Below are 18,040 nucleotides of genomic sequence, written 5' to 3'. Positions count from 1 at the left end.
CCAACTAATTTTCAGCATGACCTGTGAGATCAGCAGACATCAATCCTGCATTCTAGAGGCTGCCAACAAGTTTGCAGCATAATTTGTTGTACTTTGTAACATTTATACTATATTCTACAGCCTGCAAATTAATTGGCAGCGTGAGTTCTTGTAAACAGACATCAATACTACATTCTAAGGACTGCCAACTTGTTGGAAGCATGAGTTCTTGTAAACAGACATCAATCACGCATTCTAGAGACTTCTAACTTGTTGGCAGTATGAGTTGTGAGATCAACAGACATTAATCCTGTATTCTAGAGAGTGCCAACTTGTTGGCAGCATGAATTCTTGTACTTTGTAGCATCTATATTACATTCTACAGTCTGCCAACTTGTTAGCAGCACGAGATCTTGTGAACAGACATCAATCACGCATTCTAGAGGCTGGAAACTTGTTGGCTGCATAAGTTCTTGTTAGCAGACATCAATAAGGAATTTTAAAAACTGCCAACTTGTTGGCAGCATGAGTTCTTATACTTTGTAACATCCATACTATACTCTACAGTCTGCCAACTTGTCGGCAGCTTGAGTTCTTGTACTTTGTAACATCTATACTATATTTTACAGTCTGCCAAATATTTGGCAGCATGAGTTTTTGTACTTTGTAACATCTGTACTATATTCTACAGCCTGCCAACTTATTGGCAGCAGTTCTTGTACTTTGTAACATCTCCTTGATGACTTTTACTACAATTTTTTTCATCAAGTTTACACATATAGGTTGATAATCACCTTGTATAATTTGATATCTTGTGTAAGTTTTTTTTAATTAATTAAAGAGTTACTTATGACAAAAAGGGGCCGTCCTTTAATCATTACTTGGATCATTAACAAAAATTTAAATAATTAGAACTAAATAATGCGCCCCATTTAGGTTATCAAATCAGTATTATTACATTTGTATAGATCTGACTGATAGGTTTTTTGTTTTTATTTTTTTTTGTCAAGCTGCATTGCACCAAGCTTATTTAATTAAATTGTACTTTAAGTTTTTTTTTTTCTTTTGTAGCGTTAATGAAACACCAGTTTTTTTTTATTATTTTAATTAATAATTTTTTTTAATTATATTTTTCTTTCTATTTTATAATAACATTCCATTTTAATCGAGATTTAAGATATAATTTATTGATTTTAATCCTATTTGTTTTGTTAATTTCGCAATCACCATTACTCAATAAAAACGATTTCGCAATATTAATAAAAAAATATATCAAATGAATCAGTGCAATCCAAAACGCATTATACAATATGAGAATCACGTCGATATGAAATAATAATCTCCGCAAATAATTAAAAATATAAATTAATAATACAGGTTAGATACGAGTACATTACATACAGTTAGATAAAAAGAACATTGTTGCATGCAAAGCTCACCTTTTTTTCTCTCTCTCTCTCTCCCTCTACATAGTAATAAAAAAAATAATTGTTTTATGGATAATAATAATAGATATTAGTTAAAATAATAGATGTAGGGAATGATTAGATGATGACGAAAAAAGAAAATAGGGTATGATATTTAAGCAGGATTTTATTCAAATTTTCGGTTTTAATTTTTCATTAATTGCATCATTTGTTTATATGAATTAATTTGCAAAAACATAAAATGTTTAAAAATGTACAATTAATATGTAAGGGATAAAAAAATAAGTAATCACACCGACTTTAATTAATTAATTGTATAAAGATAAAAAACACATAAATCAGGTTTTAGATTTTAAGTTGTATAATCGATTTTTTCTTTTAATTAATTAATTTTTATTTTTTTTATACACGGCGATATACGTATATAAAAATAAAATAGTCCGTTTTACCGTTATTATTTTAAAATGTTCGTTTTAGCTTCGATTTATTATAATTAATTTTTTTTGAAATTTTAACTTTTTAATTATAATTTGATTTTTAAACTAACCCCTAGCGATTAACAAAATTTAAGCGAAAAAAAAATGATTGTAGTCTGTGATGTTTAACGAAGGGTGACTAAACTATGTAATTTATTATCGTAGAGACATAGAGGTATTACGGAAACGTGTATTTTTCTATCCGAAAAAAAAATATGATGAAAAAAAAAATATAATGATTAAAAAAAAACGAATGCTTTTAAATTAAAAAAAAATGTAATGACACTAGGAAGCAGACGCCGATGCTATTATTAAAAAGTTTACTTTTTTTTATTATTAAGTAGCGTCGTCGCATCGAGTGCTTTGCGTTCGTTCGTTTGTTGTGACTGTTATTGAATTATTAATAAAAAAAGATATGCAAAGAGGGTCCCTTGTGACTATTGTTGGTTAAGTCGTTTTTTTGTTAAAACGTAATAAAAAAGATACAGTGCTGAGTATATTAAAAAATATATATATAAATTATATTGTATACATACCTTAATGCATCACACACCTCCAATAATAGAATGAAAAAGCTCGCGATGAGTTTTTTTTTAGATTTTAAATAAAGAATTATAAAAAAACTGTATTTCTTCGCCCTATTAATGAAAAAAAATGAAAGTAAAGATATATCTATATACAAGAATAATGAGAGTTTTTATTTGTTGTGTTAGAGGAAATTTTTTCCTTTTACATAAACTTTTTTTTTATTTCTGTATCACTTCAGACACTTCACTTTTTGACATTTACTGTATTTTACTGACATCGTTGTTGCATTCTAGCAGTTGCCAACCTTAACATTTCTGTTCTGTATTCTAAAACCTACCAACTAGTTAGCAGCATGAGCTGTGAGATTACCAGACATCAACCTTGTATTCTAGAGATTGCCAACTTATTGACAGCATGAAATCTTGTACTTTGTAACATCTATACTGTATTTTACAGTCTGCCAACTTGTTGGCAGCATGAGTTCTTGTAAACAAACATCAATCCCGCATTCTAAAGACTGCCAACTTGTTGGCAATATGAGTTATTAGATTAACAGACCTTAATCCTGCATTCTAAAGACTGCCAACTTATTGGCAGTATGAGTTGTGAGCTCTACAGACATCAATCCTGTATTGTAGAGACTACCAACTTGTTGGAACCATGAGTTATAAGATCAGCAGAGATCAATCCTGTATTCTAGAGACTGCCAACTTATTGGCAGCATGAAATCTTGTACTTTGTAACATCTATACTATATTCTACAGTCTGCCAACTTGTTGGCAGCATGAGTTCTTGTAAACAGACATCAATCCCGCATTCTAAAGACTGCCAACTTGTTGGCAATATGAGTTGTTAGATTAACAGACCTTAATCCTGCATTCTAAAGACTGCCAACTTATTGGCAGTATGAGTTGTGAGGTCTACAGACATCAATCCTGTATTCTAGAGACTGCCAACTGGTTGGTAGCATGAAATCTTGTACTTTGTAACATCTATACTATATATATATTCTATAGTCTGCCAACTTGTTGTCAGCATGAGTTCTTGTAAATAGACATCAATCCTGCAATCTAGGGACTACCAACTTGTTGGAAGCATGAGTTATAACATCAGCAGAGATCAATCCTTCATTCTAGACACTGCCAACTTGTTAGCAGCATGGATTATTGTAAACGGACATCAATCCTGCATTCTAAAGACTGCCAACTTGTTGGTAGCATGAAATCTTGTACTTTGTAACATCTATACTATATATATTCTATAGTCTGCCAACTTGTTGTCAGCATGAGTTCTTGTAAATAGACATCAATCCTGCATTCTAGAGACTATCAACTTGTTGGAAGCATGAGTTATAAGATCAGCAGAGATCAATCCTGCATTCTAGACACTGCCAACTTGTTAGCAGCATAGATTATTGTAAACAGACATCAATCCTGCTTTCTAGAGACTACCAACTTATTGGCAGTATGAGTTGTGAGGTCTACAGACATCAATCCTGTATTGTAGAGACTACCAACTTGTTGGAAGCATGAGTTATAAGATCAGCAGAGATCAATCCTGTATTTTAGAGACTGCCAACTGGTTGGTAGCATGAAATCTTGTACTTTGTAACATCTATACTATATATATATTCTATAGTCTGCCAACTTGTTGTCAGCATGAGTTCTTGTAAATAGACATCAATCCTGCAATCTAGGGACTACCAACTTGTTGGAAGCATGAGTTATAACATCAGCAGAGATCAATCCTTCATTCTAGACACTGCCAACTTGTTAGCAGCATGGATTATTGTAAACGGACAACAATCCTGCATTCTAAAGACTGCCAACTTGTTGGTAGCATGAAATCTTGTACTTTGTAACATCTATACTATATATATTCTATAGTCTGCCAACTTGTTGTCAGCATGAGTTCTTGTAAATAGTCATCAATCCTGCATTCTAGAGACTATCAACTTGTTGGAAGCATGAGTTATAAGATCAGCAGAGATCAATCCTGCATTCTAGACACTGCCAACTTGTTAGCAGCATAGATTATTGTAAACAGACATCAATCCTGCTTTCTAGAGACTACCAACTTATTGGCAGTATGAGTTGTGAGGTCTACAGACATCAATCCTGTATTGTAGAGACTACCAACTTGTTGGAAGCATGAGTTATAAGATCAGCAGAGATCAATCCTGTATTTTAGAGACTGCCAACTGGTTGGTAGCATGAAATCTTGTACTTTGTAACATCTATACTATATATATATTCTATAGTCTGCCAACTTGTTGTCAGCATGAGTTCTTGTAAATAGACATCAATCCTGCAATCTAGGGACTACCAACTTGTTGGAAGCATGAGTTATAACATCAGCAGAGATCAATCCTTCATTCTAGACACTGCCAACTTGTTAGCAGCATGGATTATTGTAAACGGACATCAATCCTGCATTCTAAAGACTGCCAACTTGTTGGTAGCATGAAATCTTGTACTTTGTAACATCTATACTATATATATTCTATAGTCTGCCAACTTGTTGTCAGCATGAGTTCTTGTAAATAGACATCAATCCTGCATTCTAGAGACTATCAACTTGTTGGAAGCATGAGTTATAAGATCAGCAGAGATCAATCCTGCATTCTAGACACTGCCAACTTGTTAGCAGCATAGATTATTGTAAACAGACATCAATCCTGCTTTCTAGAGACTACCAACTTATTGGCAGTATGAGTTGTGAGGTCTACAGACATCAATCCTGTATTGTAGAGACTACCAACTTGTTGGAAGCATGAGTTATAAGATCAGCAGAGATCAATCCTGTATTTTAGAGACTGCCAACTTGTTGGTAGCATGAAATCTTGTACTTTGTAACATCTATACTACATTCTATAGTCTGCCAACTTCTTGTCAGCATGAGTTCTTGTAAATAGACATCAATCCTGCATTCTAGAGACTATCAACTTGTTGGAAGCATGAGTTATAAGATCAGCAGAGATCAATCCTACATTCTAGACACTGCCAACTTGTTAGCAGCATGGATTATTGTAAACAGACATCAATCCTGCTTTCTAGAAACTATCAACTTATTGGCAGCATGAGTTCTTGTACTTTAAAACATCTATACTATGTTCTACAGTCTGCCAACTAGTTGGCAGCGTGAGCTACAGAATTAAAAGACGTCAATTCTTTATTTTAGAGGTTGTTAATTTGTTTCTAGGGTGAGTTCTTGTACTTTGAGACTTTTATTCCATACTGCTGTGATAACAAGAGACATCAATTCTGTATTTATATGCGAAGTACCGTTTTGAAAAGAAAACACAAAAATATTTTTTAATTGGTAATTATAGCAGCCAGTTCTTCAAGGCTCAAAGTATCATATAATTACGTTTTGTGCTTACTATAGAAATTATTTTGGAGAGTTCTATTTAGTTAAACTTAAAATCATGCTTGTTTTTGATCCAAAAAAAAATTATTTTCCAAGATAACATAAACCATTTGAATGGATCAAGAATTAAGTTATACAAAATCTAGATTAAATTAGAAAAAATAAAGTTACAACAATACTTTATTAAAATAAATTATTATGTATTATTTGTTACATTATTTCATTTCGTGGATATTTATTAAATATAGTTATTACAAAACTCTTTTAAAATAAAAACTTTAGTACAAATTTGTTAGAGAATAAGATGTTTTCACATAATTATTACACATATTCAAAATAATGATTGCATTAAGCACATTCAAAACAACTCCTATTTACAAGAATTCATCACACCAATCTTTCAAACAAGTATAGCAATCCAATGATTGTTTGACGTTCGCTTGGCAAACTTCCTTCATCCATTCTTGGAATAACTCTTGGTTTTTCTTCAATACCAAAAATTGACCTAGAACCACATAAGCCTAAAATAAAAGAAAATGAGTTAATTAATATGAATGATTAATCAAGAAAAAACTTAACCTTATCGAAGCCAGCTTCCGTTAATCTTCTACCCAGAACATCACCTACACCAGCGAGGTCCGTAACGGGTTTTTCTTGCATGGGTTCAACGACAAAATTTCGATGTTTTTGTGATGTACTCATTTTTATGGTGGAAATTTAAAAGAAACTCTTATTAAAAGAAATTTGCGGTTAAGTATCGCTTAAGCGGGAGTTTTGACAGTTGTCGAAATTAAGTGACATCTATGATTGAAAAGATGAATTAAATTAATAATTAATAAATAATTACATTTTAATTTAGTATAATAAATTAGATGAAATTTAAATGTAACTTATTTGTATATAATTGAATGATTTGATAAAATAAGTTGGTTTCCAAGTTTATTTCGATTTTGAAATGTTAAAATTTTAAATAACCGCGGGATATGGGTTGTTTGAGGAAACGGACGTTAGAGTTCGCAACATCTGTCCGGGTTGGTAGATAAAAATCATTTTGTTCCTGGCGACGAAGAAAGGTGTGTGATACTTGTTCAATTCGCGACAAACTATAATTTTTAGTAGCGGTTTACTGCTAAAAAACGAACTCTGGTGGCTTGAAATGCGCGGACGTCTCATACGGATTTGCAGCGTTCCACGTAGATTAGATTAAGAAAGAGGTAAATATGAGGAAACGTTATTTTTTACAAATATGCGTTATATTGGTTGGTCTCTTTTTGCAATACTCACGAAGCCATCTTAAATTTGTGAGTTCAGATTATATCCTTAATCATCACGTTTCTTATTATTATTATCGATTATTTAACGTTAAAATTTCGTTTTTTGTATTATCATCCATTATTAGTCAACGTGTATTTTTACGTTCGACCTAAATCCATAATTTTTTTTTCATATTTGTTAATTTTTGGGTCATAAAACCGTTGAGACACAAAGAGAGAATTTATGTCATCTATCAAAATATTGCATTTATCCATAAAACTGCGTAGAATAATCTATAAATAAATTTATTAACGGATTATTTTCTCTTTGTGGATAGTTCAACGCACGTGAGTTTCGAGTTTTGTACGGGAACAGAATGTTCTTTGTCTTTTTTTTTTACAGGGGAGCGAGAAAGAGAGAGATAAAAGCCCTACAGAAGAGAATTACATTTTATATAGCCTACATATTGTAGAAACCCAGATTTTTGCGGGTTTTATAAACCCATTTAAACATTTTTACTTTTGCAAAAGTGTATAGAAACGAAAACAAGATGATGACCGAGTCGATTGCTGCTAACAATCATGTTATGCCTGTACAGACGAAGTTGTAAGTTTTTATTCATTAAATTAATTTTTTTTTAAGTTTTTTTTTTGTTCCTTGGGATTTAGGGACATGGAAAAAGTCGACGACATTGGTTGGAAGTCCAAACTGAAAATACCGCCCAAGGACAAAAGGATAAAAACCAGTGTAAGTTATTTTTTGTATGATATATTTACCATCTTTCATGCAATGATATACCAGGAATTTCATGTAATTTGAAATACATGAATGCAATAACCATAGTTACAAAACTACTATGCATTTGCATTGTTTCATATAAAATATGGCATAGCTTAATAATAATTGGGTATTTTTGCAAAGGAAAAGTTTTGCTTGGAAAAATGTAAGGTCCTTATAACAAGAATTGTAATTGAAATCCATTCTACCAGTTCTTAATTTTGAAATAGGTAAATAATTTAAATTCTGAAGTTAGAATCTGTACTTTTAAACTTGTTTAAAATTTACAATTAAAGTCCATGTTAAAATATAAGAACTTTCTTAAATTTCAACCTGTGCAACAATTCGTCCTTAAATTTAATTTACAATTTGTTGGACTTTAATTTTCAAAATTTAGTAATTAATGGTATGACCTTCAATTTCGATTTGTGACCTCTTTAATAAGAAATAGCCTTTGAAGATGGCCAAGGGACGAAACTAGTTAGACTTATATTAAATAAAAACCAGTTTAAAAGTACAGATTCAAATTTTAAATTATTTACCTACTTCCTTATGACAACCCTGAGTTTTTTGACCGTTTTTAGAGACGCATGGCGTTGTTCTGGTTCTAGGTCTAGTGCTAATTCTAGTACAGAACTAGAACTAGGGTTGATGAATGATTCTAGTTATAGGTCTTGTATTAATTCTAGTGTTAGTTCTACTTTTACTTCAACAAAAATATGTAACATTAACTAGCGCTACCACTATCACTAGAACTAACATTAGACATAGAACTAGAAACATTCTGACATGTTACATTTTATATGGCACAGAGTAAGTAGGTTTCTATGTACGCCCTGGTTTCTATGGAAATATCTTTATGTATATTCCAAAAGCTAATTGAGGTACAAGCATTTTATATTCATAATGCGTTGGTGTTATTTTAATTGCGTATGTTTTGAAGGCCCGCTCGTGATGTCAGCGCTGCACAACAATACAGCCATGCGTCTCTTGAGCCTTCTAAGCCCGAATGTTTCTAGTTCTAGGTCTTGTGTTCTAGTGCAGAACTAGAACTATGGTTGTTACTAATTTTAAACAAAAATATTACAGGAAAAACATTTAACAAAATTAAAAAACACAAAAGATAAGTTTTACTTAATATAGTATTCTATTAAATGTTTTGTTGGTAACTAACTTTACTACTTAACAAATTAATAATTAAACTTAAACAAAAAAAGATTGTATTTTAGAAAAAGGAGTGTTGCTGCTTTATCACTATTAAGTTGATTTTTTAAAGGATCATATACTAAATCAGCACAGCTAAACAACTGTTCACTAGTTCTCTTTGTACTTTAATCTATTAGTGTACCACCATAACAAGTGATTTTCTGAAAGCTGTATTTTTTTCTGCTTATTAGAGTCCACAAAAGAGACTTCATGCAGTATTGGGATGTGTGTCATTCATAACCATTTCCTCTTCATTGTCTTCCTCACTACTTGAGCCTAATAAATATTTCAAAACATCCTTAATATTGGAATGATCTGATTTTGAGGTGGCAGTTGATGTATGTTGAGTAACTACTTAATTCTTTAGTTAGTTCTTCAATATGTTCACACATTTTTCCATAATTTCCCAGTGTTCAGAAGATACCAATACTGATATTCTATTGTTAGTACTTAAATAAAGAATAGAATCTTTTATTTTCAAGAAACGTTCCATCATACCTTCTTGGACAGTCTTGAATTATTGATAAGAAAGATTGGCCAAGTCTTTCGGTTTGAATTTTATGTAGTTCGTCTTTCACCAGCGTGGAATGATTAAAATGGGTTGCAATTTTTTGGTATTTTTCAACGATTTTTATGGCATCTTGATTTTTAAATAAATTTGAACATCGTGAATATAGGAGTGAACCTTTTCACTTATGTTCCACTCTTTAAGCATTAAGCTTAGTTTATCAATCGGTTCACATTTTAAAACCATGTTAACTTTTTTTTTAAATCTTCCGTTATTCCATGAGCTGTTAGGGTTAGAAGTGAAACGCCTGCGCTGGGATCAGACCAAATATCTGTAGTGAATGTTAGCTTTTCAAATTCGTTAAGCTATTGTTTCACTTTAATCTCATCACACACAATGTCTGTAAAAAATTGGCTACTTCTTAATTTATATTTGGGTGACGTTGCCTGCAGTAATCGTTTAAAAAAGACACCTTCCACAAAATTAAAGGGCAAATTTTGACCAATAATCATCTCTGTAACCAATTTATCAAGTTCCATTGAATCTAGTTCATTTTGACATTGACACTTTAATGTTGTGAAATATGAATGAATATTTCAAAGTTTCTTTACAAATTCTGTTTAATAAATTGTTTAAATATTTACTAATAGATAAGAAAAAAAATTAGATAACTATTATAAAGAAAAGTTGATTCTGTCTATCTTATTTATTGTACATGGAGACCATTATTTATTATCAAACAGTAATGAATAAATTATTAATTGAAAATTAGAGTGATAATAAAGATAAGTGAATCTTTTTTCTTATATTAAAAGTACAAATATAATACGTAGTAATAATGGGAGTGCTGACAAATATAAAGTACTCACTCCAATTATCAGAGATAAATTAGAAGGACATTAGGCTGAGATAGACACCAAAAAGCAGTAACTTTCAAATGAGTTTGGATTAACTCTACACCAGGATTTCCCAAACGGTGGGCGATACTGTGGCTACATAAGTATTGTTCGTGATACTTGGAGCGAGATTATTTCTTATATCAAAGAAAATCTGGTGAGGCTTAAAAACAAGGTTGGAAAGCCTTGCTCTACACCATAATGGACGACATCAATGTACTATCCAAATTAGTGATTCTGATCAAATGCATAGAAAAGGGAACTCTCAAGCGAATAAGAACACTTTAATTTTTGGGACTGAAATAAGGAAATGGGCCAACCCAACTCATACACTTTTTCAACATATTATGAGAAAACTCAGATTTGATCTAAAGCTAATTTTGATGAACAAATCTACCATAATAATGAGTTATACAGATGACCTTAACACCCTTGACAAATCAATGCAACTGGCCAAGGAAACTTTTGAAACCTTAGGAACCACAGAAAGCCACAAAGCTTTTAGAAGCGAAATGATAGCCACCAAATTGAGACTGCACCATGAAATTTTTCTGAGTGACAAACAACATTTTGGGATTTTTGCAATTCATTACATTTAATGATAACTTTCAAATCACAATTCCAGCTTGTCTAAATTAGATGTATTATTTGCAACAATCAATGATCAATCTCCCCAAGTCGCTGGTTAATGAAATCATCTTGGGGGTGATGGTATTTTGGGCCTTAAAACCCAAATTGAGCCTCCTTTATCTTTTGCCTCCAACACTGCCGATCAAGAGCTACTTTCTTCCAAGTTTATGTCCTTCCTCTTGGTCTCCTTGCATTCTGCTGCTTAAGAACATTTTTAGCGTTCTATTTCAGGTCTTTGCAACCTGACGAATTCTGCGATAAGCTCTTCTTTGAACAAGTGGTTAAGTTCTTTGTATCGCCTTCTCATGTATTGAACTCAGTATAAAGATGTTCCTCAGTATCATTCTAAGCTAAGTAAGCAGTTTACCCATTTTCTCTTTACTCTAACATTGTTAGCGAATTTATTCTTTCTTTCTAATATAACAAAGTAATTGATTCCTCGTTTCCGTTTGCTTGAATCTTCGTAAATTTCTGAATTGCTTCTCTCTCCAACTCAAAAACTGAAATAATCTATCTTCCAGGATAAAAACATCTTCAATTTATATAATGAGATATAAATTTAATATAAAATCTAAATATATAGATATTGATTAATTGCAGCATCAAAACTTCAATTTATAAAATTTAACCGATCAATTCAATCAATCATTGTTTTAATGTTCGATAATATAATATCAACTTTAATAATCGATACGCGATACAGATAACATTTGATTACATATCAATTCATTTTCGAAAATTACCGTTTCTAGACAATAAATTAATTAGAAAGTTTTTTTTTTAATCAACACTTTCTAATAAAAAGAATTTTTGCAAACTTTCACGTAACTCTTAACATTTCAAATATAACGCGTCATGCTTGGTAATGAATCTTTTAATTCTCTGTTCTTATCATTATCGAGGTGATGTTTTGAAAATAAAGATATTTTAATCCGTCTTTCTTTCTTTTTGTTTGTATAGTAACCATCTGTTCAACACATTTCGCTTTGTTCAGCAGATTAATTTATTATCTTAACGTTTCTTATGTATGAAGGATTTTTAGAATGGTTAATATGATGATTTGTGGATTCCCCTTCATTTTAAACAAATAAATGATAAATCCTATTCTGAATAATAATTTAATTTTTAAATCTTTTTTGTATTAAATAAAACTTGTGATTAATTTTTTTTTTTTAATAAAAATTGTTTAGGATGTCACTGATACGCGAGGCAACGAATTTGAGGAGTTTTGTTTGAAGAGGGAATTGTTGATGGGTATATTTGAGAAAGGATGGGAAAAACCTTCCCCTATTCAAGAAGCCTCCATTCCAATCGCTTTATCTGGAAAGGATGTTTTGGCAAGAGCTAAAAACGGAACAGGTATTATTATTATTATTTTTAAATTCAAATATAGCATGTCACTAGACCTGGTTTGGATTGAATCCATTTCAAACTTTAGGGGAAAAGATATGCGAGATAATTTATGTTTGTTTTTGTATAGTTGTTGATTTTAAAACTAATAATTGATAAGATAACAAGAAAAACATACAGTCTAGATAAATATAACTCCTTATTTTTAATTTATTAATACTTAAATAAATAATTTTTTTAGGAAAAACTGGAGCGTATAGTATTCCTGTACTGGAACAAATAGATCCAAAAAAAGATTGTATACAAGCATTGATAATCGTCCCAACAAGAGAATTAGCATTACAAACGTCCCAGATTTGTATAGAACTCGCAAAACACATGCACCCTGTCCGAGTGATGGTAACGACGGGTGGAACAAATTTACGCGACGATATAATGCGTATTTACCAAAAAGTTCAGGTGATAATAGCAACGCCGGGTCGTATTTTAGATTTGATGGATAAACAGGTTGCGAATATGGATCAGTGTCGAATGCTGGTTCTTGATGAGGCCGATAAACTCCTCTCGCAAGATTTTAAGGGAATGCTCGACCACGTAATCTCCCGGTTGCCTAAGGAGCGACAAATCCTTCTCTTTTCGGCGACGTTCCCGCTGACGGTGAAACAATTTATGGAGAAGCATCTGCGCGATCCGTACGAAATTAATTTAATGGAAGAATTGACCCTGAAAGGGGTCACCCAGTATTACGCTTTCGTCCAGGAACGTCAGAAAGTGCACTGCCTGAACACGCTCTTCTCCAAATTACAAATCAATCAGAGCATCATTTTTTGCAATTCGACTCAACGCGTTGAATTGCTCGCCAAGAAAATCACAGAACTCGGCTATTGCTGTTATTATATTCACGCTAAAATGGCACAGGCTCATCGTAACAGAGTTTTCCATGATTTCAGAGCTGGACTCTGTAGGAATCTTGTCAGTTCAGATTTATTTACCAGAGGTAAATACTAAAATTATTATTTTTTGTGAAGTTTAATATGATATCAAATTCGTAATTTGGTACTTTATGTCTTAACTAAGGCGAGGTCGCTTGAGGCATAACACTATGTCTTAATATCAAATATGGCATCTGTAAGAGATGTTGGCTTAATAAAATGACATTGTACTTTTTATAATAAGCCAAGGTCGCTTGGCATAACACTATGTGCTGGATCAAATATGCTGAGTCCGCCACAAGAGATTTTGGCTTAATAAAATGACGTCCTATTTTGTATCCTAACATATAATATACTAACTATGTGCTAGTATATGTGGCGCATCACTTGCAAGCGATATTGGCTTAATAGAATAATATCGTACTTTTCATTCCAACCCAAGGTCGCTTGCAGGCGAGGTATAACACTACTGGGAATAGAAATTCTCAGTATTATTCAAAAAAATCGATAAACTATGTAAAAATAGAAAGATTGGTAACATTTTCAGATCCTAAAATGGTTTAATTTTTACAATAATTAATATTAAATTCAAAATCCGCTTTGTAAAAACTTTGGTGACGTTTACGAAGTTTTCGCGTAAGATCAAGAAGACACAAACGTGCATCGTTCGGATCTCTTCTTCTAGCGCATAAAATTCTTATGGCATCTCGTTCATGCACCTTTTATTGATTTTTATTTCAACCAACCTCGTGCCAAACGTCGGTGACGTCACCAAAGTTTTTACAAATTTTCGTTATTTTTTGGAAAAACTAAAGCCCAGTTTGAAAAATAAAATCTTATAAAAGTCTTCAATTTTGCTAAACTATCGAATAAGCCAATAAAAAATAAATTTCGTAAAGGCCACTTTGCAGTAAGTAATTTTTCTTGCATGCAAGGTATCTTACACGAAGTTATTGCAGCAATCTCTAACGCAATTGGCTTTACTTTTGGCAACTTTGAACTGCAATAGTTCAGTTGCAATCAATGCTGCTAACACATATTTTTCACAAACACCCCAATAAAACACAGTTGGTAACACAAAAAGTAACTAAAAAACTAACCATACTTTCAACGTAAGTACAAGAAATACAGGTGTATCTAAATTGATGCGAAAGATTTTAAGGGGTGATTTTTCAGCGAAAATTAAAGTAATTTTTTAGTCAAAACCCCTTCTCCTCCAAGTTACAGCCCCCTAAAATTAGGGGAAAAAATTGTTTTTCTTATAAATAATAAATCCACTATGTTGGAATTTAAATAAGGTGACATTTTTGGACGATTTTTGTAACCCTAATATGTTTTTACAAGAGGTTGCAAAAATCAACCCCATAATACTTTGCATTAGAACTTTTTAATACATCTACATTTTTCTATTTAAAAACTTCATTTAAATAGTGGGATTCAATACGCAACTTTTTTGTCTCTTGACATTTTCTCCTAAAATTGTTAGTTTGATCACAAAAAAATGAAATAACACAGGTTCAGGTGAATTAATTCAGAGATTGGTTATTGTTAGTCAAAGAAATGAAGTTATGTCAAATTGATCTCATCATTATCTTATTTTTTGTGATCAAACTAACAATTTGTTAGTTGTAAAATGTCAAGGGATAAGAAAGTTGCAGATTTTTACCCTTAACTTTAAAGGGCTATAACTTGGAGGAGAAGGGGTTTTGACCAAACAGTTATATGAAAGACCCCCCTTAACTTTCGTTGAAAAATCACCCCTTAAAATCTTTTGCATCAATTTAGATACACCTGTACATGTCCAAACCTATCATCTGCAAGTGCAAGGATATCAAAAAGAACGCGTCATTTGCGCATGCGTGCAAGATAAATTACCGCAATATTTCTTGCTGACAATGTTTACATTGTTTTTATTTCGTTGCTATGGCAACCAACAATGTTATTTTAAATGGGATGAATATATTTTTGTGCATACTTTGATAGACGATAAATCCCTCTATGCGCTGAACATATCAAATCGTATGGTTGTATAAGAAAAAAATGCGTTTTCTTAAAATGTTAAATCGGTAAATTACAATTAAAGTAGGCGCCGAAATAACGCCGTTGACAGCTTTAAATTCCAAGAAAATGACAGTTTCAACAATTATGAATAATTAATAATGTATGGATATGGTGATATATTTAATGTAGTTTCGTCATTGGTAGCTGTCTTCGGCCGTCCAGTTTTTGGAAGGTTTTTAACACTTCCGGTGTTAAAGAATTTTTTTAATATTTTGGACACTGTGGATTGTGTAATTTGTGTATACGGGTAAATATTGTTGAGCAGTGTACAAAATTTACTTTAAGTGCGTTTTCTATCACCGAACTCCCCATACATTATTAATATTTGGATTCTTTTTCGTTCGCTTAATAGACAACCTAAGCTTTGACGTCATAGAGATGGGCGGAGCTTATACCGACTCCAAACATTTTCGTTGCTAACGGTAAATCACCATATGCAATTTTTCATTAGTGTTAAAATAAAATAAACTAAGTGATGACATTTCAAATGACATTTTTGGCGATTTATCGTTAGCAACGAAATTTTAAGCTCCGCCCATCTCTATGACGTCAAGGCTTAGGTTGTCCATTAAGCGAACGAAAAAGAATCCAAATATTAATAATGTATGGGGGGGTTCTCTGTGATGTCAGACTTTGGCAGTCTATTGCACCATATTTGTTTAAACTGTCAATTTTTTGACATTTAAAGCTGTCAAACGCGTTATTTCTGCGCCTACTTTGATTGTAATTTGCTGATTTCATATGTTCAGAGAACGCAGTTTTTCTTGATTTTTTTCTTACACAACCATATGATTTGATATGTTCATCGCGTAGAGGGATTTATCCTCTAACAAAATATGCAAAAAAAAAAACATATGTATCCCATTTAAAATAACAATGTTGGTTGCCATAGCAACGAAATAAAAAACAATGTAAACAAGCAGATATCGCTAAAAAATGCGCCACAATTAATAAAGAATTGTTTATTTGGGATATTTTTCTTTAAAATTATTATAAAATTAATACACATGGCGAAATTATTGGCTATATTCCAGACATTTGACACACTCTGTATATTAAGGTGTAATTAGGTGTCTCCTCTGATTTGAGTTATCACTCTCCCAACATCTTAAAATCGGTCTGTTTCCACCATCATTTTCTCCAGCTTCATCTCCTCTCTCACTGTATCCCTGAATCTCTCTGCTCAACCCCAAGACACACCTCAAATATCTCTTCACCATATTGTGTCCCTTGTGTGTGCATATAAATAGTAGACCTAATCTGATGCTCTTTTAATCAGAATTGGGGGACATATATGCTAAATAATTCTTGTATCTCTAAAATCACATTGTAAAATTCCCTCTAATTTTATAATTTTTAGAGTTTCAAACATTTTTACTTTTAATTTTTTTGTATTAAAAATAAAAATTGTTAAAACGATATTTTTTTGACTTATATAATTTATTTTTTTAGGTATTGACGTCCAAGCAGTAAATGTAGTGATTAACTTCGATTTTCCTAAAATAGCTGAAACGTATCTTCACAGGATCGGTAGATCGGGACGATTTGGTCATCTCGGTGTCGCTATAAATTTAATAACCTACGAAGATCGTTACGGTCTCCATCGTATCGAACAAGAATTGGGAACGGAAATTAAACCGATCCCAAAAGTGATCGATCCGGCCTTATACGTGCCGAAAATCGACGACGACGACAGCATGGAGAGTAATCAAGCGCAGTAAATAAAAACAATACACGTCGTGTGACGCGGTGAGGTAATGCTCCATCGTAAAAAAAAATTAATGAAATAAAATTGTAATAAAAAAATTTTCACCGCGAGTTCAATCTAAAGAAAAAAAAGAAAATGGATCGGTTTCGAGCCGCATCGATAAAGACTTTTTGTAAATAGTATATGTATTTAAACGCAAAAGAAGAAAAAGTGGTGGAATAAGTCGTAAATTTTGTTCACAAATGAAGCGAAAGTGAAAAATTTTTATTTAAAAAAAAGGTGATTTTTTTATTTTCGGAAAAAAGGAAGAATTTTGTTTTCGTTTATTGATTTTGCATTTTCTTGTTGGATATTTTTTTATTTAAAAAAAAAAAAATTAAAAGTAGTAGAAGAACTTTTAAAGGGAAATTCTACTTTTTTTTGGGAAAAACCGGTTAAAAAAAATCGAAATTTTCATATTTTTTTCAAATAAAATAAGCGATCCTCAAAATTCTTCGGTGAGATCATTATTTTTTTTCGCCACTCTTTCAATTGATTTTTTTACATAAAAATTGTAACTATCTAAATGAAAAAAAGAATCTAATTTATCACCTTTTTTTGCTTTTATTAAATTTTTTAATATTTTTAGAAACGTTTATGTTACCCAACGTTTCTAAAAGATGGATACAATTTTAAATAAAATCAATTGAAAAAGATTTATTGTTGGTAAATGAGAACTTTGTTGAATCTCTGTATATAAACAACATTAATTTAAAGCTAGTCCATCTGAATCTCCGTTATTACAGAGACTTTTCCGAGTTTTCAACGTGATAAAATTAGATCTCACCAATTTTCAATTAATTTTTTTTCACACGCAATATAATTTTAAGTTTACTGTTTATAATAACAATAGTGACATTATTATTAATAATGCTGATGAAGAAGAAAAGTTAAGATGTG

At 31.7% G+C, this 18,040-nt stretch overlaps 2 protein-coding genes across 2 annotated transcripts; one reads left to right on the top strand and one right to left on the bottom strand.

Moving 5' to 3' along the window:
• Positions 1–5,941: 5,941 nt before the first annotated feature.
• Positions 5,942–6,561, bottom strand: LOC111425021 (barrier to autointegration factor). Its single transcript, XM_023058772.2, has 2 exons — positions 6,359–6,561; positions 5,942–6,300 (listed from the first exon to the last, which is right to left on the bottom strand). Exons 1-2 carry the CDS (start codon positions 6,479–6,481, stop codon positions 6,154–6,156), a joined length of 270 nt encoding a protein of 89 aa, XP_022914540.1. The 5' UTR covers positions 6,482–6,561; the 3' UTR covers positions 5,942–6,153.
• A 254-nt stretch (positions 6,562–6,815) lies between these two features.
• Positions 6,816–17,299, top strand: LOC111425078 (ATP-dependent RNA helicase me31b). The gene is made up of 6 exons (XM_023058845.2): positions 6,816–6,993; positions 7,436–7,639; positions 7,702–7,780; positions 12,241–12,409; positions 12,642–13,397; positions 16,846–17,299. Exons 2-6 carry the CDS (start codon positions 7,584–7,586, stop codon positions 17,112–17,114), a joined length of 1,329 nt encoding a protein of 442 aa, XP_022914613.1. The 5' UTR covers positions 6,816–6,993; positions 7,436–7,583; the 3' UTR covers positions 17,115–17,299.
• Positions 17,300–18,040: the final 741 nt, after the last annotated feature.

The sequence above is a fragment of the Onthophagus taurus genome, chromosome 11 (genome assembly GCF_036711975.1).
Source record: "Onthophagus taurus isolate NC chromosome 11, IU_Otau_3.0, whole genome shotgun sequence".
Taxonomy (NCBI): Eukaryota; Metazoa; Arthropoda; class Insecta; order Coleoptera; family Scarabaeidae; genus Onthophagus; species Onthophagus taurus.
This window is presented reverse-complemented; position numbering and strand designations above follow the sequence as displayed.

Excerpts from the sequence above, each read along its gene's own strand:
- LOC111425021 (XM_023058772.2), bottom strand. The coding sequence starts at position 6,481 with ATGAGTACATCACAAAAACATCGAAATTTTGTCGTTGAACCCATGCAA. Across the intron at positions 6,301-6,358 it reads CGGAAGCTGGCTTCGATAAG|GCTTATGTGGTTCTAGGTCA; the intron begins GTTAAGTTTTTT and ends CTTTTATTTTAG.
- LOC111425078 (XM_023058845.2), top strand. The coding sequence starts at position 7,584 with ATGATGACCGAGTCGATTGCTGCTAACAATCATGTTATGCCTGTACAG. Across the intron at positions 7,640-7,701 it reads ATGCCTGTACAGACGAAGTT|GGACATGGAAAAAGTCGACG; the intron begins GTAAGTTTTTAT and ends CTTGGGATTTAG. Across the intron at positions 13,398-16,845 it reads TTCAGATTTATTTACCAGAG|GTATTGACGTCCAAGCAGTA; the intron begins GTAAATACTAAA and ends TTATTTTTTTAG.